Genomic DNA, 27819 nt, shown 5'->3' with positions numbered 1-27819 from the left:
CTGTGCAGCACTAACATAAATGAGTGTGGGAAGGGCTGAGAGCATTTTTTTGGGGTGAGAGCCAGCAGAGAGGAGCAGAGCTGAATTTGCAAACGCTCTTCCCGTCAGCTCCTGGGCTGTCCAGCTGGGAGCTCTTGCACTGATTTACTGCTGTCCTTGCTTCAGCCTTTGGAAATCAATCCACTGACAATTAAGGTAATGTCTGGTCTAATATTTATTTCACACTCTCATTAATGGACTGACAAACTCCCACTTTTTGAAGCAGTGAGAGTGTTCCGTTCCACAGGAGGGCTGGAACTCTGGGTCATGCTTTTTTCCCTTGCTCCTGTTAAAGCTGAGATCTCTTGTTAAAGCTTTCAAGAAAATTGCCAAGCAGTGCCATACGCTAGCATTGTGCTCCTGGTGAAGAAGGTGCAGCTTTTGTGCTGAATATCCCCAGATATCCCTTAAAGGAGAGCTGGAGCACAAAGGGGTAGCCCTGGCTGCCTGCTGGGGCCCAGGAGCTCTGTGCTGGGCTGGCTGTGGGTTGGGAAGAGAACCAACATTTGATGCCCAAGAGCTCATGTTGCTTTTCTCCACCTCTTAGGAAAGTGTGCCCTGACTTTGCTCTGACCTGTGTGTGCCTCTGCTTGTGCCCCCGACACTGAGAAATTTCCCCAAAATGCTGGGAGATGGCTTCTTTGGGGAAACACTGCAGATGGCTGGAGGCACCGGACCAGTGGGGTTCTGGTTCTCAGCAGTCAAACTATCTCCGATCTGGGATCAAACCATCTCGGATCTGGGATCAAACTGGGGCGGGCCCCAAAGTCCTCTGTGCTCCCTGTTTGGGGGCTGGCATCCGTGGGGCACTCTGCAGCTCCTGGGAAACGAGCTTTTCGGGGTCAATGTCCCACAGCCAGCCTGGGAACTGCGGGTACCTGTGGGGTCTGTGTGTCTCACCCCACCTTGAGGTAAGGAATTTACCTCTGCAGCTTCTGCAACAGCTAACTCAGACGAGAAGTGCAGGATGGTCCAGGTTACCAAAAGGACCTTTAGTAAATGCCACTAGAAGAATATTAAACAATGACAATTTTCTCACCGTAGTTCTCATTCCTCTTTGTGTGTGTGTATATATATATATATATGTATGTATATAATTTTTTTTTTTTTTGCCTGTTTCTAGGTCAGATTCCCCATTCTGCCGCTCCTGCGCTAGAACAGCGCTCAGGTTGCACAATTGCAGAGGAGGGGAGGAATCTGCTTCCCGAATCCCGATCTCCCCGGTAGCCTTTCCCGATTCTCCATCTCCTGCTGGGAGCCCAGCCCAGGTAAGCTGCGGGTCGGGGGCTGCGGCAGGCTGGGTTTGGGGAGGCTGGGGGATGCCGCGCCGGGGGTGGGACGGGGAGGCCACCGCAGCTCCCCGGGCCGGGGGGAGGACGCTGCCCGTGTCTCGCAGGTGCGGGCTCGCCTTCCCTTTGCCGCGTTTGGTTATTTATCATTTCCCACCCCCCCCTCTCCTTTCCTCCTTCCCCCTCCCGCTTTTTTCTTACGCAGTGGGAGCAGCCCGGCAGCCTGGCTCTGCCCAGCCGCCCTCCGTCCTCCCTCCCTCTCCCTCATCCCTCCCTTTTCCTTAAAAACGTGGGCTCCGGGGTGCAGCCCCCTGCGCCGGCAGCATCCCTGCCCGCGAGAGCAGCCCTCCTTTCCCCTCCTCCCCCCGCGGAGTCCCCGGCTTTGTCCCGCGTCCCCCCCATCCCCCGGCCCGGGGGTGCTGGATGCGGCCGCGGGGAGCGGAGCCCGGTCCGGAGCTGCGCTAGAGGGGACCTGCCGCAGGTGAGCAGCCGCCTGGGGTTTATCGCCAACTTCGGGCTTCCCCTGCTGTTTTACGGCGACACGGAGCGCTGGGGTCGCGCCCGAGTCCCGGGGTGCGCCCGCGGCAGTGGGGGGCACAAAGACCGCGCGTGGGGGACTCACCGACCCGCAGGGGTGGGAGAGGCAGGTGGGGACGTGGGGAGGAGGGAGGGATGATGTGTGCAGCCCGCACGTCCCCCGCGCCGGCCGTGTGGAGATATGCGTGATCCCTGCGCGCTCGGGATGCGCCAGGCTCTCAGGGTCGCATCCCACAAAAACGCTCCTGGGGAGGAGGGCTGTGCTCCGTGGCGGTAAATCACGCTTCTCCGTGGTAATAAATCACCCTTCCCCGGCGTTTCTCGGGTACTTGCCTTGCTTATAGCCCCCTGCCACCGGCTCGATCAGCAGATTTTAAAGCTGTCCCTTGCTGCCCCAGGTCCTTGGCGCAGGCTGCTGCTTCAGGATGGACCCGCTCTTCCCTGCCCATATTTTTGAAGACCCCGACCTGAGGAAGCTGCTGAACGACTCCTCCATGCTCAACCTGAGCTTTCTGCCCAGCAGCTGGTTCAACAACGGCACGGGGGACGGTTTCCTGCCGCTCAGCATCAAGATCACCATCGTGGTGGTCTACTCCATCGTGTGCATTGTGGGGCTGGTGGGCAACTGCTCCGTCATGTATGTGATCGTCAGGTAGGACACCAGGGAGGCTCCAGGGGAAGCTGGGAGCGGGGCAGACCCTCCCTCCCCCAATCCCTGCTGCGGGTAAAGCAGACAGGCGCTTCCCTGGAGTTAGAGACGTGCTTTAGAGGTAATGAGGTGGCATTGGTTTTATTGTTTTGGTTTTATTTATTTTTTCCCCTCCCTCTTCTTAGGCTGTGATGAAGGTTTCTGCCAGCTTTCAGCTGCCCTCTGGTGCCTCCTAAAGTTTAACCCAGAGAATCGAGCAGAGTGAGCAGATCTGCTAAAAAAAAAAAAAAAAATAAAATAAAAATTGGGCTTTTTTATTTTTTCTTTTTATTTTCTTTTTAGGGAGCTGGATATCTCTGGGGAGGGCAATGTGCTGGGAGCATTCCACTGCCAGGGTGTGCTGGCTCCTTAAGGGGACCTGTCCTTCCCGTGCTGTGTCCGGCACCCCAGCTGTGTTTGCAGGTGCTGCTCCATCTGGGAGCTGGCTCTTTCCAAAGCTGAACCTTGTTGCAAAGGAAAAGAGCCTGCTGGGAAGCTTCCTTTTACTTTTACAGGAGAGAAAAAAAAAAAAAATTGCAAATGTAAGTCTTCCAAACCTTTGGAGCCTGCAGACTCAAATAAGATGTGAGAGGATGCTGCAGAGTTGAGGGCAGCTTCTCTGGCTCCTTGTGCTGAAGGCAGGAGAGTGGTGGGGACCTTTGCAGAGGGACAGCATAGAGCATGCACCACTCCATCCTCCCAGCCCATTGTTGGCATTTTGAGTGTCCCTGCCTGCTTCTGCTGTTGTTCAAGCCCTTCTGGTTCAGGGAATCAGAAACCTTGTTCACCCCACAAATACAGAATAAATTTGTGCAGCTCTTAGGGTTGTGATTATGTTAAACCTCAGCATCCCCCTTCTGATCTCTGCACCCTGCATGTTAAGGAGGGAGCTTCCATTTTATCCACATCTTGGAGCAGATTCCTGGTGCAGATGGACGCTGCCAGCACAGAAAAGACAGGCTGAATCCTCCAACAGAAGATGAAAGTATTTAGCAGGTATTCAGACACTGAGGAGATTTTGTTCCTGCCAGGAACCCAACTGCTTCCAAAGCACCTTTCCTCTGAATCACTACAAGTTAGCTGGGGGAGATGCTGCAAAATTAGGTCTTTGGTACCAGAGGTCGGTGAAGGGCGGTTAAATCTCTGCTCCAAGGGCAAAGTGATGTGACTGTTCCTCAGGCTGCCTGTCTGTTTTCTTGGCTGAGCAGTTTATGGCCCTGAGAGGGGATCCCATTAGCCCTGGGGAGCCTGCAGATGCAGAGAAGAGGTTTGCAGCAAGTTGATGCCGTGTCTGGAGAGCCCGTGTTCCTGCTCAGTGTAGTAGCAGTTGTTGGAGTCGTTTGTGGGTGTGTGTAAGGGTTGAGTGTGTGTAAGTGTGTGAGCAGTGAGGCTCTGGGAGCTGGAAGCCCTTGTCTGATGTTGGTGATGTGGCTGCCTGGGAATGCCAGCCCAGAGGAAGGGAGTCCTGACCCCGTGCATGACCCTGACGTGTGTAAGGAGAAGCCTTGGCACAAATCTTCTCCCTGTCTGCAAAGGTCTGGTGGGATGTGCACAGCAGGATCCTGCTGGCCCTGCCCAGGGCTGGGACTGGAGGGTCACCAGTAATACGAGTGTCCCAAACTGGGGTCCTGGGCAGGGGGGACCGGTGCCATGGCTAACCATGGTAAATACTGGCTTCTGCTGCGCACTCGTTGGACTTTGATAGCTTCCAGTTGGATAAATGGCCCTCAGAGAAAGAAAGTGGGATTTAGCACTAGAATTTCCCAAGGAATGTAACTCTTTTTGTGGGTGTCCTCTCATGTTACAGTTTTTAAGCAATTGAAAATGGAAGACAGGTGCCAGCCCCGCCCCCCTCAGGTTTTTCCATTTCTCTCTTTCCCTTTATTCAGAAATGAAAAGCGTGTGCTGGGGGGGTTATAACTGAGCTAGAGCTCAGCAGGAGCTGCTATTCCACACCCATGTTCCCTGGGAGCTCAGTACTGAGCTGAGACCAGCACTGAGTTGGGGCCAAGGCAATGACCCTTCTTGAGTCGATGAGTAACAACTTCTGCTCAGCTCTGCCCGGGATTCTTCTCTCCTTGCCCTGTCTGTTCAGGTCAGGAGCAGGTGTGAGGATGAATTGGACTCAATATCAAACTCTTGACCCTGGCCACGTACACAGATTGATGAAGAGCTGCCAAATTGTGGCCGTACAAGGAGGATGCTGTTGAACTTCTCAAACACAGGCTTTTCTCCTTAGATTGCAACTTTGATGCTTCATGCCTTGCATAGCACCTGGTTTTCAGTAGGTTGGAAGCTGGTTATGGGTAAGTCAACACAGGGTTTAGGGGCCCTTAATGATAAATGAATGAAAAAACGATCAGCAAACCCTCTGTGCCGCACTCTCATCACTGTAGGTAATGTGCACCCCAAAAAGATCTTTTTTCTTTCCATGCTTCAGCAATGATAACCAGGCTTCAACATACTACACAGTCCATAGGAAAACAGTGTACTACCTTCCAGAAAAAGACTGGTAGTGTTATAAACAATAATTGTTTCCTGTTTTTGGGGGAGTTGGGAAATAAAAAGACTCTAATATCAGCACTCCAGGAAGTTGGAGGCATCAGGAAAGCTCATTTTTTCGTTCCTCCTGAATGAGTTTTCTGCAGCACCAAGGGAAAAGTTTTAAAATCTCCCGGTATTTCACACAAAAGTACAAATTCAAAGCCTCCTCTAGGTTTCCCCCTCTGTTGTAGAGCCCAGCCTACATCTCTATTGTATTTGGAGTGATTTAACATTTGGAACGATTAATTAATGGAGACAGTCATCATGTGACTGTCAATCCCTTCCAGTGCTGAGCAGCACTAATTGGGTAAGATGGAGAAGGGCTCTTGTCAGGAACACAATTTCCTGGACAGTAAAGGGCCTATTGTGGGAACCTGCCTCGTCTGTGGCTTTGTTCTGCTGGCTCATCGAGGAGCTCCTTGCCAGCAGAGGCGATGCCTCCCCTCCCTCCTCCTTCTGCTGTTCGCTCTCTCCTGCATATATTTCCTGTTCTGCTTCTTAATGAACGTGAAACAAGGAGCTGAACAGAGGGTTTGGGGGGAGAGTGGGGGAAACCAGGCTGCTGAGATCCCTGCTAGCTACTAACCGAAGCCTGCAGGGCTGCTTGCCCAAGATCTTTGTCTTTAGGAAGGAAAGCCAAGGGGAAGGAGGGTGTATTTCTGATCCATGGCGTGGGGCTGACCCAGGTGTTCTTACAGGGGTGTGACATCTCTGCCAGCCACTGGTGACCCAGGGACGGGACAAGGTGCAGCTCATTGTCCCTAGCTCCAATGCTGCTGTGCTGCTCAGCAGTGGGGGTCTGGAGGGCTCTGTTCCTCCAGTTCAAACCCCCCACAGGAACTCAGCCCCATTTCTTGGGCAGTCCCCAAGCTATGGCAGCTCTCTCCTGGGAGCCCGGCAAAATGCTGGGGATGCTCAGCTCTCCCTATGACAAAACATTTTAAGCGATGTTTTAGGCAGTTTAAGGCTGTCAGGCCCCTACATTTCCATCTGCTGCCCCCAGGTGAAGCTTTAGGAGGAAAAACGTGATGGGGAGGTGCCTGAACCATGACTCTGCCCGGGGATGCTGTGCCAGCTGTTGTTCTGCTTGAAAACTGCCTCAGCCCCTGAAAACAGGGGTGAGGGCAGCTGGCGGTGATGAGACAGGGAAAATGAAGTTAATGATGACATTTCGGAGATGCTGATTTCTTAATAGAAAGCTTTCTAAGGGAAAAGCCTGGACCAGCTGTGTGTCTCAGAGCTGAAATGAAGTGACTGCTCCATGCAGTGGGGACCCAGCAGACACAAGTGGGGCCATCTGAGACCTCTGTTGTCTCCAGATCTGCCTCTTAGTTTTTCCTTGAAAAATCAAATAAACAGACAGAAATTATTGCATTTTATAGAGGAATAAAACCCACACCGAGCGCTCTTTGCCCTGGAGAGTGAGTGCAGCTGGGTGAGGACGGTGAGGCGAGCAGGAGGGGATCCTGCAGTGATAATGGCTGCAAAGGACAGGTCTGCAGCTCCCCGATTTCTGGGTTCTCCATGAGCCCAGGTGAGCTGGGCTCAGCCACATGACCCCAGTAGCCACATCTGGTCCCTGCTAACACAGGTCCTGTAGCTCCAGTGTGTGCTGAAGGGTTCTTTGTTTCACCTGGCTGTGGTGAGATGGGTGAAGGGGAGTCGCCCATGTGCAGCAGTAACTCTGTGATGTTTAACACACACACAGATGTTTAAGGGATTTGGTTCCCAGTGTTTTTCAGAGACTGAGCAATTCCCAGAAGCGTTCTGGATGTCAGCAGAGGCAGATCTGGCCCATGAGCAGGGATAAGAGCATCCTGCTGCAGGGTGGATGCTGATGAAAGCCCTCCTTAGACCAGAGCACCATTCCAGGTGAACAAGCACCTGCTCAGGGATGTGGGAGCATCCCTGAGAGCCCCTGGGTGAGCTGCTGAAGCCTTTGCAGTAGCAGCCACAGAGCAGCCCTTGGCATGCCAGCACCACCCACAGCACTCCCCAGAGAGCTCCTGGAGGGCAGGGCAGGGCAGGGCAGGGCAGGGCAGGGCAGGGCAGGGCAGGGCTGGGCTGGCTTCTCGTAGCTGTCCCCCAGTCACAGAGGTGAGACTCAAGGACAAGAAGATCATCTGTCCCAAAGTGTGTGCTCGTCCTGGCTGGCTGCAGATTCCATTACTAGCCCCTGCTAGTCAGTCCTGTCTTGCTGGGTTATTTATTGGTTTTTAGGTGCCGTGCTGGTGGCTGCTTTTGCTGTAGTGTCTGGCCTCAGAGTCCAGACTAATTTAAATTTGTCCTTCTCAAACTCCGTGCGGTTCTTTCAGGGTCTGTTGAACCATTAAGGATAAATCATCTTGCACTGGTGAGAAGTTCCAGGCTGAGGGGGCTCTGGGATGGTGATCAGAGCAGCAGGGATGCAGAGAGCACGGTGTGGGCGGGTGGCTGAGGGGACACAAATCATGACAGAACGTGCCAACGTCAGCCTCACACAACCTGAGGGCTGGGAGCAGAGATGGGAGAGAACTGGGGCTGATTTCCACCATCACAGGGTGGGAGCAGCTCAGTAAAAATCCTCTTTGAGCCTTTTCTGCTCTGTTTTTCTTCCTGGAGCATGTCCAGGGATGGGGGCAAAGGCTGTCACTGCTGCTGGGGTGTGAGGTGGGGATGGAGGGAGCTGCTCAAGGTGAACAACACTGTCCGCATCTTAATTAGCTCGAGCTACACACAGCAAAATCAGGAGGCTCCAAGAGGGAGAGAGCTCCTGGAAACAACGCTCAGGGTTTTGCAGGGCTGCAGGCTTTGCTCTGGTCCCTCTGCCCCTGGTGTCTGCAGCTCCATTTTGGGTTTGCTGCAGCCAGCTGGTCCCCAGCCCCAGCCCTTGCCCTGCAGCCTTGCTGTGCCTGGGTGGAAAAGGGAATGACGCAAAAAACCAACAGGTCTGCAGCTCACCCTGAGGCTCAGCCAGGAGCAGAATCCGTTCTTGTGAGGAACAGGTCCTCAAAGCCCCGAGGGAGTGTCTACCCACCTACCCTTAATGACCTGCCCTTAACCTCCTCTCCCAGACCGTGCACTCCCCTCACCAGAAAGGAGGGGGAAGACAAGTGCTGAGCTGATATCCAGGTGTTTTTCCTCTCGGGCTTCAGCATCCGAGAGAACAGGAGGGCAGAGCAAAGCAATTACTGTTGTGACAGAGGGGGAGCTGGATGGAGAGCTGAGCACCACCCTGTGGGAGATGCTCCATTAGGAAATTACCTCCGTGGCAGAGTGCAAGAAAGTGGCCCAGCAGGGAGCTAATGTCCTCCATGGAATCCACAGGCTTATCTGCAGCCGATTTGTGTTGAGGGGGAGGAGACTGAGGTGCCTCCTGAAGCCCGAGAATTTAATTTTTCTTCTTTTTTGTTGTGCAGATTAAGAGAAAGAACACTCTCAGTTCTGGAGGAAAAGAAATAGAGGTTAATCCACAGAGAAGTGATTGATTGATTTTTGTGTGTACTGAACATTCTGGAAATGTTTGGGAGCGTTGGTCGGTTGGGACGATGGCTGATGGCTTTCAGCACGTAGAGAAAGTGGTGTGTAAGTAATTAGTTAGGTGTAAATTAATTTCACCTCCTTTCAAGGGTGCAAAATCAGCTTTAAATACTATTGGAAGGTGGGTTGAAGGAAGCGGTGGGACAGCCACCTCAGTGTGTCCTGTGCTGGAGCGAGGGAAGGTGGCTCTGCCATCGCCTCAAGGATCTGTGCACTGAGGGATTTCACAGGGCCAGGCAGAGCAATTGTACTTGGACTGTGAATTCGTGCTGGGAAATGTCTGGGGGGAGTGGGGCCAGTGGGGCTGGAAGGATGTGGCAAGGAGCTGAAGATTTGCTCTGCACACCCTGAGTTCAGGGCTGGCTGAGATGCCCCAAACTTCCCGGTGCTGGGGACACAGGAGTGTGCAGGGAGGCAGCTTTGTCCCCCACCGATGCGGGATGGGGGCTGGAGGTGGGTTAATTCTTGCTTGTTTCTCCCACTGGTCAATGACAAAAAGTTTTGCAGTAAAGTTGCTCACCATTGCTCAAAATTGTTATTCCCTTGAGTTATCATGTCAGTAAAAGCAGAGTTAGAGGCATGAATTGCCTCCAGCTCCAGCACTCCTGGAAGGATGGACTGCAACAGACTTGACCTTTGGGAAGCTTGAGCCAGCCCAGCCAGGTGTGTCGTGTTGAGGGGAAACTGCAGCTCCTAGGAGACCTTTGCCAGCACAATCCTCGGTGACTGAATAATTTCCCAGAGCCTGAGCTGACGATGCTTATTTTTGTGAGAGCTGATAAAACAGTGATTTCACTTCTTCATTTTAATCCCCCTCTGCTGACCTGGAGGGGAAAGTGAATCCACTCACAGACCCACCTCACCCCCCTGTGCTTTGCCACATTTGTGCCAAGTGCAAGAATTGAAGGATGGAAAACCTGGTCACCCTGAGATGCTCCTCTGGAGTTCAGAGCACTGGAGGCTGCTGTAATTCTCCTCAGGAAATCCCAAACCTTGAAGCCCTGGCAGCTGCCTGGTTATGTCGGATTTGCAAAATGCTTTTGCTCATTCATCCCATCACAAAAGGAAAGGCACCAGCATTTTCCTTCTACTGCTTTTGGTTACGTAAGTTTGTCTGCGCTGGCTTTCTAAGAACCTGCTATTGATTTCTGGGCCAGAAAAAGCCTCACTCAGGCTTGTGTGGGGACCTCAAAGTATTTCCAATGCTTCCATCAGTGTTCACCTCCAAAAGCTTCCCTTGGTTTTCAGGGTCAAAAATAGGATAATTCTGTTTTGCTTTCTGAAGCTGCTTTCAGACTTCTGATACAAGCCCAGTTTAGAGCTCCAAGGCAGGTAAAAAATAGACTTTATAGTCTGGATGGTGGCTCCCCTGTCTGCTTCTCTTGCAAAACTGGCCAGGTCACCATTTGTCCCAGCAGAGTTCAGAATATGCCAGTGATTACGTTCTGCCAAGCATTCAAATCATTTATCAAGAGCTGAAGAAGCTCAGACCCTCAGGGGAGGGCACAGCACTGAGAAGGGCAGTTGTGGGTTTGCTGTTCTGAATCAAATTGGCAAAAAGAGCTTTTTAAGTGAAATCATACCCTGTATTACTTCCACACGTATCAGGCTGAAAATAGTGCAGCAGTTTATGGGTAGAAGTGTTACTCTGAAATGAACTCGCACTCTGTTAATAACATCATTGCCTGCCATTTTTGGCCATGTTTCTGGTAAGGCCATTAGTAGAGTAAATGATGGATGAGCTGTAGTTTTAAAATTATACCTATTTGAGCTCTTATTCTGCCCATGAGAGGAATATCCTGGAGCTGAAATGTTAGATTCAGTGACAGAGTCACTGTTGAGCTTCCATTTCTGCAGACGCTGCACGTCCCCCTGGATGGGTGATCACGGTGGCTCTGCATCATTTCCCAAGTGTGAAAAGGAGATGATTGCCATTAGAGCAAGGTGACTCTTCCTTCGGGGCACTCAGTTCATGTGGTAAAAGTAATATTGAAATGACAAAAAAAATCTTTAAAGTAGAGTTTGACTTCTGACTTTACTCCTTTCTCTGGAAAGATCCATTGTGATATTTTGATTTCTGATTTAAACCCAGTTCCTCATCAGTTTTCAGCTGGTCAGGGCTGGCCATTTTGCCTGCTCCTATTTGACAGCTCACATTAGCCACGCTCTCTGGCTATGAACCCATATCAAATGGCTGATCAACTTACCCCTGCACCTCTCAAATCAGCTTACTGGCTAAAGCTCTCACCATACTTATAACAATGAAGCCATAGGTAGTGAAATCCTGTTGGCCTTATTGAAGAAATTTTTCTAGAAATACCATCTGAGCTGACAGCTTGAGGCTTTCGTGGTGCTCACTGGCAGTCTGAGGGAATGATTCTCCTGCCCATGGAACTGAGTGTGGTGTTGCAGGAGATGGGCTGAACTGTGTGTTGATAAACCTGAGGGAGGTTGGAAGGTGAGGATGGCCCAATCCCATTACATAAGAAAATACAGCATCTCCTTTCGAAAACAGCAGAATCTACTTCAGTGAAGTTCAGTGTCTGACCCGTCATGGTCAGGTGGGAGCTCTAACCATTGCTCATTCCTGCGTTTCAGGTTCACCAAGATGAAGACAGCCACCAACATTTACATCTTTAACCTCGCTCTGGCTGACACCCTGTGCCTGATGACCTTGCCCTTCCAGGGAACAGACACATTCCTGGGCTTCTGGCCCTTTGGCAACGTCCTGTGCAAGATTGCCATCTCCATTGACTACTACAACATGTTCACCAGCACCTTCACGCTGACGATGATGAGCGTGGACCGCTACATCGCCATCTGCCACCCCATCAAAGCCCTGGACATCCGCACGCCCCACAAGGCCAAGGTGGTCAATGTTTGCATCTGGGCACTGGCTTCTGTCTTCGGCATCCCGGCCATGGTGATGGGATCTGCGGAGAACGAGAACAACGGTGAGTAAAGCTGCATCCAGCGGAGGGAGGTGCTGCCGGACAGGAGAGCCCAGGGGTGCCAGTTTCATCAAAAGGGTCTCTCCTGTAAAATCATCTTAACTCTGCCCCTCTGTATGACTGCTACTGCTCTTCTAGTGTTAAACATAGAATTGTTGTGTGAGGAATTGAATATTAAACATAGAATTGTTATGTTAGGTTGGGAAAGCCCTCTAAGATCATCAGGTCCAACAATTAACCTAACTAACCTAAACTAATCTGAATGTGCAGATGCTTTTCTGCTTGATTTGCATTTGCTAATCTTCATTCCCATTTTATTATTTTACTCTTGCAGAAATTGACTGTCTAATTAAGCTCCCGTCTCCCGTGGACTACTGGGATCCGGTGTTTGGCATCTGCGTCTTTCTCTTCTCCTTTATGATCCCTGTGTTGATCATCACCATTTGCTACAGCCTCATGATCAGGCGGCTCAAGAACGTCCGCGTCCTCTCGGGCTCCAAGGAGAAGGACCGGAACCTGAGGCGCATCACCCGCATGGTCCTGGTGGTGGTGGCAGTCTTCATCGTTTGCTGGACTCCCATCCAGATTTTCGTGCTGGTGCAGTGCCTGGGTGCCAAGGCAGAAAGCGAGCTGGAGCTGGCCATCTCCTGCTTCTGCACCGCGCTGGGCTACGCCAACAGCAGCCTGAACCCCGTGCTCTACGCCTTCTTGGATGAGAACTTCAAGGCGTGCTTCAAGAAGTTCTGCTTCCCCACCGCCTTCAGGACCGAGCTCCAGATGTCCAACAGGATGTGCAGCATCGCCAAGGATGTGGCCTATGCCTGCAAGAACTCGGAGGGGACTAACAATCCGGCCTGACTAGGCATGGAAATCCCGATGGTGGCTGTCGCCCAGCAGAGTCCGACCACCCCCACGTCAGAACTGACTCAGATAACGGCCCTTTAGCAGGGCCTCAAAACCGAGAGGTGAGAAACCAAGGAAACCATTTTGGGGGTCGGAAAAACCGGATACTGCGAGAGCACGCAGACAAAGTGAGCCCATTTGATGCATTTTTAATTCCTGTGCATCCTGCACTAAGGAACGCGTTTGAAATCAGCCCATTGATTCCTGCGAAACCCTGGGAGTTTGCAACATTATTGAGAGTTTGGGAATTAAGGGTTTAAAATAGGCATCGCTCTTGGGGCTTACACTTCTGCTGCTGGGAGACAGACAGAATGTGAACTCTTGCATCGCTTTTTTCCTCCCTGGGCGGAGATGTTAACAGCTTGCCTGGCTCACCAGGCGCTCGTGTGCAGGTTTTCCTCCTGTGCCCTCGCTCTGAAATCAGACTTTGCTGCAGCCAAAAGTGGGCAGGAGCCATCAGACAAAACCCAAGATCATCTCCAGGATGAGTCATCGTGCAGGGAAGGATGCAGGGAGGGAGAGAAGGGAGCTGACGGGAAGAGAAATTCAAACTGCTTTGGGAGGACAGCGCCAGCTCCTGCAGATGGGATCTGCAGTGAAACCCCCTCACAGAGGGGAGCAGGGCGGGGCGAAGGGACGGTCGGAACTGATGATGTCGCTCCGAAGAGGAGGAAAAAAAAACCTGAGGAAATGAACACAATTTCTCATTTACATGCTGCTGCTACTTTTCTTTTTATCTCTGTATTTCCAGTGTAAAAACGGACAGAACGTGTCTGTATATACGTGTCTGTAGTGGAATAGGTGCAGATACGTGGTGGGATTTCACCTTACCATGCCTTGGGCATCTTCCTCGGTGAGAGGAGGAAGGGATGAAGTGCCCTGTAGACACACGTATTTATGTATAGAGAAAGCCATTTTGGAGAAGTCAGAATGGCAGCTCTTCCAGGAGATATGGACATTTGTGGTGGGAAAAGGCAGCCTAAAACAGTCCCACATGGGATAAGCAGGGCACAAACCATACAGAACCTGGGGTTCTGTGGTTTGTTTTATGTTTTTGACTGAAATGACACCCACAGTGCTGAAAGCGTGTGGGAAATGCTGCCCAGGTACCGCCCCTCCTGCCAAACACGGATTGGATTTCCTCTCCCAGAGCAGGCCAGAACTTTGTGGAAAATGAAATCTCCTGTCGTTTCACTTGGTAACAAAAGCTTCCCCAAAGGGTTTCACCACTGGAGTGCCCTCTGTGCTGGGGGGAGCAGCAGGCTGGGGTCGTTCCTGTAGCACAACAGCCCAGGGAAATCTGGGCAGTGGTGGCCAGTGGTGCTGATGGGGGAGCAAAGCACCAACCTCCACCTGGAGATGGGAGGTCAATTCCAACATGAGAACCAGCAGAGTCATCTGGACTGTACAGATTCCAATGTGAATATATTTCTTGTGCTCCGATCTATGAGATTCTGTATTTTTAATGTAACGATTTGCCAATATTTTAATGTTGTCATGTTCTTTATATATGCTGTACAAAGGGATTGAATGTTATATTTCTGTGTAGAGCGTTTCCCTCATGGTTGAGCTTAAAATATAGATGCAATTCCAGTGTCCCACATGTAGGACCCAGATCCCTTGTAAACAGCTCAAGCTGGGAGGATTTTGAGCCTGATTCATGTTTGATTGGGAATCTGGACGTATACCAGAGCAAAGTTTGCAATTAACACTTCCCCATACCAGTCTGGAGGGAGGAGGAAATCTGGGCACTTTAAGCACTTCGTAGTGGATGTTAATCCCTGAGCCCTCACTAGGAAATCCCATATAAACCCCAGGCACGAGAAGAACAGCTCCCTGAGAACTGTGCTGCTGGCAAGCTGCATCCTTGCCTTTGGAACACTGGGTTAGGTGGGAAGTTTGTGGGTGCAGTACCAGCACTGGGCAGTGAGTGACCTTGGGTCTGCTCGGCCCTCAGCTGTGGGATGGGGTCTGGGAATGTTTGGGGCTGAAGCTGGAAACTGCCTGCCAGGCTGTTCTTACCCTTAGGGAGCAGGAGAACGTTCATTAATGGCTGGCTAAGGAACAGCCACACTCCCTTTGTCATTCTTGGCTGGGTTTTTAAATAGAGTTTTGCCCTCTGGGGGAAAAAAAAAAAAAAAAAAATATATATATATATATATATATATATATATATACACACACACACACCTGTGTTTGGCATTTTTAAAATATGGATTTTGTTATAATGACTATGCTGCAACGATCTTACGTAATCAAGTACTCAATAAATGTGTGTTTACCAAGCTTTTGGGCATTTCCACAGCCCTTGCAGTGAATGTGTTTAGGCATTCTGTTTAATGCCCAGTGAAGTTTGTTGTAAGAAGAGCAGCAAACACGTGAAAGCAAAACTTCGTTGTACTGTGCCTTTGGAGTTACAGGCTCATGGTCAGCTGGATGGCTTTAGTGCTGGCTCTGTAATTCTCTTTGGAAGTGGTCGTGTTGGTGTGATTTTTACAACTGTCGCAGCGTAAATGACATTTAGGTGGCTACTTGTGTGCTTTAATAAAGGAAAATAAAACCCCCTGTGCTTTGGGTGATAATCTGGAAGAATTCGCTGGGTGGATTTGGAATGTCTCAGCCCATTTCTCTAAAGTGAGACCGGGGGGAACTTTTGTTACACAGACGACTTGGTCTGTAGTCAACACAGGAACAGAAAACGTGAAAATGCTGGAAAATTGGGTCCCTGGGTCTTGCAAAGGGCAGCTGTGATGTGTAGGCAGGGCAGCAGTGCCTGCTTTTAGAGGTGAAGTCTGCTGAAGGATGAAGAAAAAGTTCTTCCCACCTCCTCTCCCCACAATTCCCGGGAGTTATGGGGTTAGGTGTGACCTGGGAGGACAATAAATTGCAGAACTGCTCTGAAAATAAAGCCAAGGCCATATTCTGTGGGAAAGATGGATCAGCCAGTGAGATGTGCAATAAGGAAAGTGCTTTCTCTCTGCACAGAGATCAATATTCCTACCCAAGCAGGTAAATATCAGGAGAGGGGTTTTTTATTAGCAGCGGCAATTTTCTTCTTTAAAAAGAAAAGGTAAATTGGTGAGAAAAAAAAAAAAAAAAAAAAAAAAGGAAATATTTATTTTTCTTCTAGTTCAGTTAATTATAAGTATCCAGGGGTGAGTTCTTTCAGCAAAACTATAAACTAAAGTGCTTTAGTCAGTATTTTGGGATGTATTAATGTACCAAATATTCTCTCTGCTGCTGTTGGCTGAAACCAAGTGCTGGAAAAGGCTGAGGAATGGATGAGCTGGGGACTGAGCTCTCCCCCAAGCAGCTCCTTGGCTCTTGGTAAACCTGGGCAGATCTCTGGCTTTGCAAGAACCAGATCTCCCTTCCTTTCCCTCAGCCAACAACACTCCCCCCTCCATCAATTACAACTTCTAACAGCAAAAATAAGGAGCAGAATTTTCACTTTCACTGAGGTTTGGATGGTCAACGCCCTCAGGCACACGGTGGGGTTCTTGGTGTTGTTCTCTGCGAGGCCAGGAGCTCACCTCTGATCCTTGTGGGGCGCCTCCAGCCCTGGATATTCTGTGGTTTATGATTTTATGCCGTGGGAAGAGTTGAGCTGGGGACATGCTGAGTTGCCCTTTACTGAGCTGCAGGTGAGATGGGGGGTGTTTATTTTGGGTGAGCATTCAGCTGAAATCCCTCTCCCCAAGCCCACTGCCCACAGGAGCTACCACACCTTTCCCCTGCTCCAAACGCCTCTGGCCCCAGGGCTGGAGAAAACTGCAGCAGATGAGAGGAACCCGACTGCAGAAAGACCAGAGCTGTGTCGGGCCCTTGTGGTGCCCCTGCTCCAAAGCTCCACGCTCGCCCTGATGGAGACGCTGCCTGATGCTGAGCAGTGGCCACATCCGTTTTCCCAAGATTTTATTGAGAAGCTAGACTGTAAATAGGTCTTTCTTTTTAATTTTTTTTTTTTTTTCTCCAGGTAGGTTTGTTAACTATTTAAAGAGCTGTCACCAGGCTCCAATCTTTCTCTGGATACTTTGGAATATCATTGCTGGGTACAACGATGCCTCTCACCCTGCAATGCTTTATAGGGAAGGTGGCTATTCTCTATAGCTGGAGCTTCCTTTTTTAAACAAAAAGGATCCCCAGCAGCAGCTGGTGTGGGTGCAGCCTTTGATATCCTCTCAGAAGAGAGACTCAGGCTGGCAGCAAGGCAGGCGCTGCCAGAAAAAACTCCAGCTTGCTTTCCCACTCATTTTGCTGTGCTTCCCCTCGGCTATTTTTGTGGATATTTATGCAAAAGCAAATTTCTCCTTCCTTCAACAGGGGAATCTCCTTCGGACACATCCCAGGCTGCAGCCCTGATTGTGCATTCATGGCTTCACGCCGTGTTTGCCGTGTGAATCCCTGTGGCAGCAGAGCTGCACGGCTGTGACTTTGCAGAATCACTTGGTTATTGATCTTCACCCCTGATCTTCACCTCCCAAACACTGCCCAGCACTGTCTGAAGGACCAGATCTTACTCACCAGCCTTCTCCTTTGCTGAGGAGAACCACGGAGCTGGGATGGGAGGGATGGTGGGTAGAATCCAGCAGCAACAGACGTAGGAAGGGAAGTTTCCCCATCTCTGTGGTGAGGACTGTTTGTGAGGTGAGGAGGCTGAAGAAGGGAGAGAAGGGGACAAACAGAACCTGCTGGAGCAAGACCAGAGGAGGCCACAAAGATCCTCTGGGGGCTGGAACATCTCAGCTACAGAGACAGGCAGAGAGAGCTGGGGGTGTTCAGCCTGGAGAAGGCTCTGGGGAGACCTCAGATCCTCTTCCAGTGCCTAAAGGGTCTCCAGAGGGCTGGAGAGGGGCTTTGGACAAGGGTCTGGAGTGACAGGACAAGGGGGAACGGCTTCAACCTGCCAGAGGTCAGGTTAGACTGCACAGTGGGCGGAAATTCTTCCCTGTGAGGGTGGTGACAGCACTGGCACAAGCTGCCCAGAGAAGCTGTGGCTGCCCCATCCCTGGAAATGTTCAAGGCCAGGTTGAAAAGACCTGGTCTAGTGGAAGGTGTCCCTGCCCAGGGCAGGAGGTTGGAATGAAACATCCTTTAGGATTCTTTCTCCCCCAAACCAATCAGTGATTCAGTGGTTCTATGAAATGGAAGGTGGGAAGAGCAGCCCACAAGCCAAAAGTCCTGGTGCTGTGTGGGGAACCGAGATGGACTATAAGAAAGTAGAGCATGTGCTGTGTGATGCTGATGGATATTTGGTGCAGGGTTTTTTTGGACCCCTTCTTGTCCTGTCTGAGCTGCTGCATGTCTATTTTGAGTGGCCCACAGTGGCTGCATGCACCTGCCCTGTTGCCCATTTCGACTGGGGATTCATGACACCTTTGCTCAAAATGCGGTAGCAGAAGTACCAAGGTCATAGCTCCTTTTGAAAGAGGGAGTTTTAGGATTTTTCCAAGCCAAGGGATTGCTGTTAGGCAATTGCTGTTAGGGTCCTGTTAAATCAAAGAGCCCCACAGCTCACAAACTCTCTTTGTTCCTGCTTTCAGCACTCTGAAGCCTGGATAGATTGCATGACAGGACGAAATAATCAATAAATAGAGCAACATGGTTTCGTATCTTGGCAACGATGATGGTGCTGAACCACGCAAGCTGACTTTGCTCTCTCTCCCTCAGAGCAGAGATCCTGTCTGGCTGCAGGGAAGGAGTGATGCCAGCTCTCCACAGTGCTGGGGGACAGCCCCTTCTCCCGTCTCCAGATCTGTGCTTCAGCAACCCCAAAACTCCCTAAACTGTCCCTGGGTTAGAAAGTACACAAGAATATCCTGCCCCAGCTGGGATCACCTTCACCCCACAGGACATCTCCCATGTTCGGATTCACAGAATCTCACAGTCCTCAAATGGTTTGGGTTGGAAGGGACCTCAAAGATCCTCTAGTACCTTGCCATAAGCAGATTTTTCTGGAATTTGGTCTTCCTGTGGCTGAACTGCTTGAAGGGCCTCTGAGAGGAAATCATATCCTGTTCAACCAGCCCACTCTTGCAGCAAGAGGGGTTTTTCCTCTATGTTATTTCTGAGAGAGGATGTAGCTCCAGCTACATCCAGCGCTGATGGAGTCTCCTGCTGCCAGCAGTGGTCAGGGAGAGCATCGCTGCTTCCCCCCTCTGTGCCTGAAGCCAGGCAGGGAGGGCTGGAGCCTGGAGCAGCGACAGCACCAGCACTGCCAAACAGCACATTTTCAGTGGAGTGAAATGAAGAATGATCCTTCAAGAAACCAAGCAGGAAACTTGATTTTTTCCAAGGAAACCATTGAAAGAGTCAGCATCTTCCCGTAGAGTGGTTCTGGCTGCATTGGATCACCACTTTCCTGGCCACAGAGAGGAGCCCAGGCAGAGCCTGAGCTGGCTCTATCCATTCAATAAACATCACAGTTTCTCTGAGTGTTTCCAGCCTGGCGTGTGCAGTGAATGCTCCGAGAAAAGCTCATGCCATGCTGATTTCATTCAGTGACGAGGAATGAAAACAGAAGCTCTGTAGTCAACATGAAATTAAGATTAATGGCTTTTCAGGTTGATTTCCTCTGTGTGAAACAAACCCCGTATTGCGATTTGGCGATTTAATGTTTGCTCGGTGTTAGGCATTAATAGCAACTTCTCCACACGCACAGCTCACTTGCTCACATATTTTGGATTTTCCCTCCTCCCAGCCTTGCACTGCTCTTGCTTTGTTTAACCCCAGAGGAAATCACAGAATCACAGGATGGATTGTTCTGGAAGGGACCTTAAATGCCGTCTATCCAACCTTCTTGTCACTAGAATTTCTGGAGAAAATCAGAAATGCCTCCAGGGGACCAGCGTAAAGGGGCAGAAAATGAGCCCAGCCCCTGGTGCTGATGTTTACCCTTGTCCCTGCATTCCAGAGGTGACTGGGAGGTGGCAGTGGAAAGCCAACCAGTGCTGTCCCTGTGGTTTGCTTTGGCATCTGCAACCCGGTTTAATTTGCATGTGCTTGGCTGGAAAGCTGCTTCATCTTCTGGTGACTGTCAGAGATGCACAGAGCCCTTCTGCCTGGGGCTATCCACCAGGATTGTGGAGGATGAGCTCAAGCCCAGGCCGGATGGGGCTCTGAGTATCCTGGCTGGTGGGAGGTGTCCCTGCCCATAGCAAGGGGCTGAAACTGGATGATCTTTAAGATCCCTTCTAACCCAAACCACTCTGGGAGTCTTTGATTCTGTGATTCATTCTGTGAGCTGTTGGCTCTGACCAGCCCCACCCAGCATGAAATGGTGGCCATCAGCTTCACATCCCTGCTCCTGGTCAGCATGGATGAAGGAGCTCAGCTGGGTGTGGCCACGGCATGAAGGATCCCGCTAAATCCATCACACGGATAAGGGAAATTTAACTACATCCGTAAGATTTCTATCAATGCTGAGCAGCAGCAGCAGGCTGGGTCTCAGGGGAGATTTTTCATTGCATTGAAATCTGACTTTGTTAATTACCAGTCTGATCTCATTTGAGGGTTAAGTTTATGATATGGAATCCTTATTTCTCAGATTTCCTTATTCAGCTGGTTTATTGAGTCTTGTACTGGGCATGGTTTCAATCTTAGAAACTCCCAAGGCATCTTAACTTCCAGCATGAGCTGTGCAGGAGGAGCATTGGAGCAAGGGGAGGTGATGGAGATGTGCAGAAGTGCTGGTGAAAGACAAAGAAAGAAAACACATCTCAGGAAAACTGAAGATGGGGACGAAGGTCGTGCTGCCAAGCTACAGCTTGTTTTACCCCCAAAGGGAACTCGCCCTTCCCACATGGGATGCTGGGGGCAGCACCCAGAGCCCCATCCCCAGCCAGCCAGGGAATATTGTGATGGGGGGCTTTAGCAGAGCAGCACCAGCCTTTGGTGCAGCCCAGGCTGTTCCCTTCCTCTGGGGGAAAGCTTCCCATCCTGTTTACCCAGGAAGCACCAGACTTGGCTGTAGGCAGTAAATAGAGTGCCTGGTTTTTATCTACACATCAAATTTACTTCTTTTTTTTAAAAGAGAAAATAGCCACTGAACAGCCCCTGAAGCTTGGGGCTAGTGTCTAATTCCACTTGAAGAGCTTTGTTAGATAATTGCAGTATTTTTCTGAGAGAAAATAGAACAATCGAGGCTTGTAATTAAAAGCCATTCAGGCAGCTTTGATCCTTCTCTCTGCATCTTCACTTACCAAACACAAATGCAAACAAGGACTCATGGCAATATTTACAGTCACTATTCTTGGCCTTCGCCTTTAAATTAACTCCTCTTCCTCGCTTCCAGTCAAAAGGAGGAGGAGGGAGGGAAATGTGCCTTGTGGCTTTTCAATTGGTGTTTTTTCAGAGGGATTTTTTTTTTTTTTTTGGAGGATGCCTGATATCACAGAATCATGGAATCAGTAAGTTTAGAGAAGGTCAACAAGTCCAATGTTCAGCTTGGCCACACCACCACGTTCACCACTAAGCCGTGAAATGCCACATGCTCAGGTGTTTTGAACACTTCCAGGGATGGTGGCTCCACCTGGGAGGCCTTTTCCAGGGCTTGTCCACCCTTTTGGTGAAAAAAAAAAAAATATGTCCTAATATCCAATCAAACCTCCCCTGGCACAACTTGAGACCGTTCCCTCTCATCCTGTCACTTCATGATGACAAGCCTCCTCTGGAGGCCTCAGAGCCACCACAGAACTAGAGTTTGTCACCCCAAAACTGCCTCCAGGCACAGCCTCAGCTGCAGTGGTGGCGTGGATGGGGCAAGACCCACACATTCTTCCCTGGGCATGGACAGGGAGCTCCAGGACCATGTCCCACAACCCAGAGAGGATCCTCAGGCCACCTCCTGACTCACTGTGTGAAGGAATCCAGCCTGGGAAATCCCCTTCCCTTCAGCAGCAGGTGGGAATGTCAAACCTTGATGTGCTGAGATCCTCTGAAGGCACCAAACTGGGCTCGTTTCTCCCAGAATTGGCAGCAAAGCCAGAGGGTCACCACTTCCTTGGGTTTCTGGCGGGAGCATCAGTGGCTCGCCAGCACCCAGAGGCCCCCAGCAATCCGGAGGAAACAAGGTGAAGGTTACAGATGTCAGGCTGTAAAGGGAAGGGACAAATTCTCTTTCTTGGATTGATCTGAGCAGTATCTACTGGAGACCCTCCTGCGTCTCATCTTCTATTGTCCAAGCTTTTGCTTATCCACGTTTAATTTTTATTTTTGTCTTTTTTCTCACATAAAGATGCTTCTGAGAGCCAGGCCTTCAACTCTCAGCGGGGTATTATTTCTTTTCTCACCCAAAAATCGTGACCAGCCTTAGGGAGGCAGTGTGAGACTGTCCAAGAGCCAGGGGATTAGAGCTTCCCGGGAGAACAAACTGCAGCACAGCTCGGATGAGGACAATTGATCCGAACAGCCAATATTGCTGCAGCACGAGGACTTAAAAAGCAACAACTGCTTCCGATCCCCCGCCTTAGCTTTGCGTTAGATGCCTGCGTTGAAAGGCTGCAGTGGGAATACGAGCCCCAATTCCTGTTCTGGGGGAGGGAATGGCTCCCAGGGAGGATGGAGCAGAGTCCTCCAGGGCTGGGTCCTCACGGCTGTGACAGGATGAGGAAGGCGGTTCCTTCCCGGAGCAGGAACCTGCTGCTGCAGCGAGCAGGAGCAAGAGGAAAGGCTTCAGCTCCTGCCGTGTCCGGGCAGCTGTGTGGCTGCGCCGCGCCTTTGCGCCCATTAACACGCCCCAGACTGTCCCAGAAGGAAATTTCCCCGGCTTTGAGGTTGAGCTGACTTCCCTGCTCAGTGCGTGGCTGGCTGGGAAGGGGTTAGGAGGAGGAGGGAACCCTGAGGGTTCCAAATTCAGCCTCGAGCGACCCTGCAGACCCTGGGACGCTTGCTTTAGGAGGGGATTTATTCCGTGAATCGTTAATAGGGTTTATTTCCCCGCTCCAGCCCTCAAGATTCGGCTGATGTGTGCTGGTGTGACAAGCCAGCCCCAGCAGAGGGAGGACACTCAAAGGAACGAGCTGGATTGTGGGGCTTCCCTGGGGGGGATCTTGTGCTGGGAGTGGGCAAGCATCTCCTTGGAGGTGTTTTCTGCTCTCCCACAAGGAGCCGAAGCAGCTTGGCTTGGGATGCTGCGCTCCGAAGGGAACGGGAACGGCGAATTTGCTGTCTGCCCTGCAGGAGCAAGGAGCCAAGGCTGAGTGTGAGGCTGAACAGGCTGCGGGAGACGCAGCGAAGCCGAGCCCAAAGCCGAGAGTGCCGCTCAGCGCCGCTGGGCTGAACCGCACGGAACCGCACGGAACCGCACGGAACCGCACGGAACTCCACGGCCCCGCCGGACCGCAGCGGCCGCCTCGGGGCCCGGCGGAGCTGAGCCTCTCCTGAGCACGGCCAGGACACCTCGGCCCCGGCAAACCCTTCTCCCCTTGGAGCCCGGCGCCCGCACGAGGCACCAACACTCGTGTTACGCGTTTGAGGCGGAGAAAATCGTGGATGCAGCAGGATGCTGCCGTAAGGAGATGCTGAGATGGGGCTGCTCATGCTCGGAAAGGGAAGCCCCAGGGGATACAAGCGCTGTCTGCTAGTGCCTGTGGAGAGTTCCGAGAAGAGGGAACCAGGCTCTCCTCGGTGATGTCCGGTGACGGGACGGGAAGAACAAACCGAAATATGGAAAATTCCATCAAATCATAGGAAGGAAATTCACTGTTAAAGTGCTGAAGTACAGGAACAGGTTGTCCACAGTAGCTGTGGCATCTCCGTGCTTGGAGACCTTCAAACCCAAGTGAACACGGTGCTGGGAAATTTGACCCTGCTTGACCATGCTGTGATTCTGTGACTGTCATGTCTTGTGATTTAATGGAAAAAAGCTCCAGCAATATCATTGCCGTGTCTCAAAGTGGGTAACTCACACTGAAAAAGTCCTTTCCATCTAAACAAATACAGTAGTTTTTTAATGGTATAAAATACATTGCCTTTCCTAGAGCCCCAGTGCCAATGAATAGTGATGTTCCAGCTGATTAGGCACTTTGTGTGAGAGGTGACAGAACTTGAGTCAGTTTTCTCACTCTGACAGGTTTTTCCACCTGGAAAGCCCAGAGCCAGCAGGTGGCAACCATGCTAAAGCAAAATTCCTGGAGAAGGTTTGCCTGGAAGAATGTGTTCTCCTTCATTGTTCTCCCGCAGTTAGCACCTTTAATATGGAGAAGGCAACAGAGTGATCTCGTATTCACGCCTCTGTTTTTAGTTTTCTGTAAATTAAATTGCCATCCTATATGGTATTGAGAGTTGTCGATTTTGGTGTTGGGGTGTTCAGGGCAATTCAGTGCCCTGAGCTGCCTCACCTGGGATCTCCGCTCACACTCACCCATTGCTCTGAGAGCCCATTTGAGCAGAGAACTGCAATCCCCTCTTTTATTGTGCTACCTGTCCTGCGCTTTCCTGGGGGCATTTGGACAGGAGCTTGGTACCTGGGATTGAGGGAAATCTTGATAGAAATATTTTAGCTAAAACAGCCTTCCTAAAACCAGCAACATACAAACTTTGCATGGCTCAAGGTGTGAGAATGAGATTTCCAAGTTTTCAGCATGGAGTTTCTGATCTCCAGGCTCTCCCAGCCAAGTCCTGGTTCTGTCCAAGTATTTTGTCTATTTATCTGTGAAAGAAGAACTTTATATCTGCAGCACTCAGTAGAGTTTTTCTTACGGCTTACAAAACACCTTGATTTTGTTACAAACCTACTGTATTTTATTTTATAATAGGCAAAATGCAATATACATAGCAAAGACATGGCACAAGTAGAATAAATTTTCTCTTGTGAAAGAAGTCTCTTTTTTCCCCCCATGAGGTTTATTTCATTACTCACTCTAAAATAAATATGTATTTGACACTTAACAGGAACAACTAATTCAAAATAATTTCTAACACACAGTCTCACAGTCATCATAGTATTTGTATGGTGTGCTGTTTAGCAGTATTTTTGAGACTCAAATCTTCCTTTTGGTCTAAATTTAACAGGTCAGAAAAGAGAAAATTTGTGGTGGAGTGGAGGATGGACATCCTTCAAAAATCAAAAGAAACCATAAACACACAGGAACATACATGAACATGAAAATAGTTTCTTTTCTCTTCCAAATACTCATCCTCGGTTTTATTGATGTTTCACTGAAAGTGCTCATTAGCTCTGCTCCATTAAACAATCCTCCCTAATAACACAGTGATAAAGAACTGAGTTTTGCACTCATCTGTAAATTTCTCTCCAGCCTGCCTGTGCTGTACAGCAGATGGCAATAAAGGACCACTCTGTGGCAGAAGCACACCCCTGAAAAGGAAACCTTCTGTCCTTAATAATTCGGAGGGTGAAATTAAAAATCACTGTATAGAAACACAACTCTGAGCAGTTGGTAGGAGCAAAGAGTGGAAATACAAGGGTTGCAAGTGGGCAGGACAAACCCCGTTGCTGATGAGGATTACAAACAGACCACACATTACATGTGAACGAAAGAAAAGACATTGTGCATTCACTGGCTGCCCCTTCGGTCTGCAAAGTTACCCCTGAAAAGCCCCAGAAGGGCAGGGACCTGCCAGCCCCAAACCCCCCGTTCAAGAAGTTCTGCATTCCAGCAACTTGCGGAAACTTTTCCGAAAACTGTCATCCAGGAAAGCGTACAAGAAAGGATTCAAGCATGAATTGGCATAGCTTAGGCTGGTGATGAAGTAGGATATCCCAATGACCATGGAAGTCTGGGGTAAGTCAGTGGTCAAAGCCACGACGGTGGCCAAGTGGAAGGGGGTCCAACAGAAGAGGAACACAGCCAGAACTATGAAGACCATAATTGTGACTTTCCTCTTGGCTTTGTCCAGGGCTCTGGCATTGGAGTTCAAGTGCATGTTCCTCAGCTTGTAGAGCATCATGGTGTAGAGGATGCAGATGGTGGATACCGGAATGGCAAAGCCTAGGATGAGGGTGTAGATCCTGCTGGCTTTGAACCAAAACCTCTCAGGCTTGGGGAAGTTGAGACCACAGCTCTTGATCTCCAGGTCGTCGGTGTAGACGTTGGCAAAGATGATGAAAGGGAGGACTATGATGGTGACCAGGATCCAGATGCACAGGCTGACAATCCTGGCTGCTCGGTAGGTGCGGTGGGGCATCCTCTTGGACCTGACGGTAGCCAGTACCACCAGGTACCTGTCTATGCTCATCACTGTCAGGAAATAAATGCTGGAGAAGATATTGTAGTGATCTATGGACAGGATGACCTTGCAGAGGATTTCTCCAAAGGGCCAGTAGCGGAGGAGGTGCTCCACAATATTGATGGGCAAGACAAGGGTGAACAAGTCATCAGCAATCGCGAGGTTCAGGATGAACATGTTGGTCACAGTCTTCATCTTGGGGGCCTTGAGGATCACGTAGATGACAGCAGTGTTACCTGTGAGCCCCACAGCACAGATCACAGAGTAGATCACGGGCAGGACAACGTAGAAATCAGCTGCCTGCTCTTGGAGGGTGAAGTTGAACCTCATGCTGTTTTCCAGGTAGCAGCTGTTGCCTGCGTTGCTGCAGGAGCTGTTCAGATCATCCCAAAAGGAGATGTTTCCCATGCCTATTGATCACAGACCACTCTCAGATGCCACTGAAAGCCTCGCTAGCCCAGAAGTGAGAGGTTTTTTGTTTGGTTGGGTTTTTTTCTCCCTCCTGTGAGAAGCAGCTGTTACCTCATTTAGATGCAGCTTATTTCCAAAGGTGAACTGTGAGGCTTCATGGACCTCCTAACTTACCTCTCCCCCCGTTGGAGAAGTTAGATTTTGAAGTGCTGATAGGAGAAAAAAAATGTTTTGAAGACATAAGGCTCCATGAACTAAGCAAACAAAAGAATTATGATTTTCTAAGTAAGTCAAGGAACTCTTCTTTCCGAGAGCATTCTGGTGAAATTTGGCTTTTCTTTGCTGGAGGAATTGAGTGGCTCCTGTTCAGCTGTCTGCAGCGATAGTACTTCTGGGGCTGGCAGGAACAAGGAGGCAGAGTGGGGAATTTCGTGCCTGGCTGTTCACAGCCCTTGCAGGACCTGAGGGATGGCTGCTGTTTCACTGGCACAGCGCTCGCTTTCCGTGCAGGAGCAGAAGCGTTCCAGAGGTTAATTAGCGCCTGCCTTTGTGTCGGAGTTCAGGCTCTTCACGGACCGGCATATCACAAACAATGAAGAAGTTTCTGACACTGCTACTCCCCATTCCCAGGGTCCCCTAGTAAAAGAAGGAGGGGGAAAAATAGTTCAGGGAGTATTTCTGAAGTTAACGGTTAGAGGGGATTATGCCGCAATCAAGGCAGACCTTTAAGCAAGGGTGGGCTATGAACTCATTCACTGAGAAAGCCGTCCCCAGTACAAACAACTGGCAGCACCCCAAATTTGGCACAGAAGGACAGACAAACCTGTGAATCTCAGAAGTTCAGGATTAATCAGGGAAGAGGGAGAAAAGTACCCTGAAGACGAATCCACTTCAGAGACACAGCAAGAATCATCCCATCCATAGCAGTTACTACATCCATCACTTCCAAGAATTCCTCCACAAGGAACCGACAACCGACCCCTACCCCCACCGTGAAGATCAAAGGTCTGGCAACCGGTCTCGGGCTCTGCGAAGAGGAGTGCCACACTTCCCTCGCCTTTTGTTGTTGCACAGCAATAAAGTGACCGGGACTGCCGGCGCTGGGGATGGAGGGCTGAATCGTCCCTTACCTGGGAAGCGTCTCCGCTGTCTCCTCCAGCACCTGCTGCTTGCACTGGTGAGCCTCTTCCCTCTAATCCGAATTGGAGGAGGGTCTCTGGGTTGCTGACGTACCAGGATTTGCAATCAGATCAACATGATGCTTCTGTGTGTGCGCGTTGCACGTCTGAGCAATTAGCACTTGCTCAGACCAGGGAAGGAGGGGGAAACAAAGGTTTTCGCCCTGCAGGATTATTACAATAGTAAATACGGTGGATGTTCCCTTCAGGAATGAGGGAGGTGTCGAGGGACACAGGCAGCACCCAGGACTGGCTGAATGAGGGATGAGCGAAGCGGTGGGAAGCAGGGGGTTAAACTGCTTACATAGGGAAGAGTGGCTGGTTTTAACAAAGGGAGTGGGAGGAGGGCGAGCAACATTACAGCGTGCAAAATAAACAAATAAACAGACATACCTTGCCAAATCTGTGCTGTTTTCAGCTGCTCTGGGGAGTTCGGCTGGGTTTCTCCAGCTGGGTCTCTGATCTGGCTTTGGAAATTCAATAAAATCCTTCAACAGTGCATCAGGAGGTGCAGGAGTCCCGTGCAGAAGCCTGTTGGAAATGCACCCCAGGTTATAGAGCAAGAATGTAAG

The 27819-nt window shown here is 50.3% G+C and overlaps 2 protein-coding genes across 3 annotated transcripts; one reads left to right on the top strand and one right to left on the bottom strand.

The window, feature by feature from the left end:
• Window positions 1-9: 9 nt before the first annotated feature.
• Window positions 10-15035, top strand: OPRL1 (opioid related nociceptin receptor 1). 2 transcript variants are annotated; one of them, XM_040080149.2, is made up of 6 exons: window positions 122-195; window positions 1163-1307; window positions 1534-1809; window positions 2264-2517; window positions 11215-11570; window positions 11902-15035. In XM_040080149.2, the coding sequence occupies exons 4-6, from the start codon at window positions 2291-2293 to the stop codon at window positions 12423-12425; spliced, it is 1107 nt and encodes a 368-aa protein (XP_039936083.1). In that variant the 5' UTR covers window positions 122-195; window positions 1163-1307; window positions 1534-1809; window positions 2264-2290; the 3' UTR covers window positions 12426-15035. The 2 variants fall into 2 exon arrangements, with proteins under 2 accessions (XP_039936084.1, XP_039936083.1); XM_040080150.2 differs by lacking the exon at window positions 1534-1809 and having other exon boundaries at window positions 10-195.
• Window positions 15036-24193: 9158 nt separating this feature from the next.
• On the bottom strand, window positions 24194-27373 carry NPBWR2 (neuropeptides B and W receptor 2). Its single transcript, XM_040080054.2, has 2 exons — window positions 27200-27373; window positions 24194-26705 (listed from the first exon to the last, which is right to left on the bottom strand). The coding sequence occupies exon 2, from the start codon at window positions 26064-26066 to the stop codon at window positions 25068-25070; it is 999 nt and encodes a 332-aa protein (XP_039935988.1). The 5' UTR covers window positions 26067-26705; window positions 27200-27373; the 3' UTR covers window positions 24194-25067.
• Between the last annotated feature and the right edge of the window lie 446 nt (window positions 27374-27819).

The sequence above is a fragment of the Hirundo rustica genome, chromosome 16, assembly GCF_015227805.2.
Source record: "Hirundo rustica isolate bHirRus1 chromosome 16, bHirRus1.pri.v3, whole genome shotgun sequence".
NCBI lineage: Eukaryota > Metazoa > Chordata > Aves > Passeriformes > Hirundinidae > Hirundo > Hirundo rustica.
Note: the sequence above shows the minus strand (reverse complement) of the source record. Positions and strands in the feature narration are given on the sequence as shown.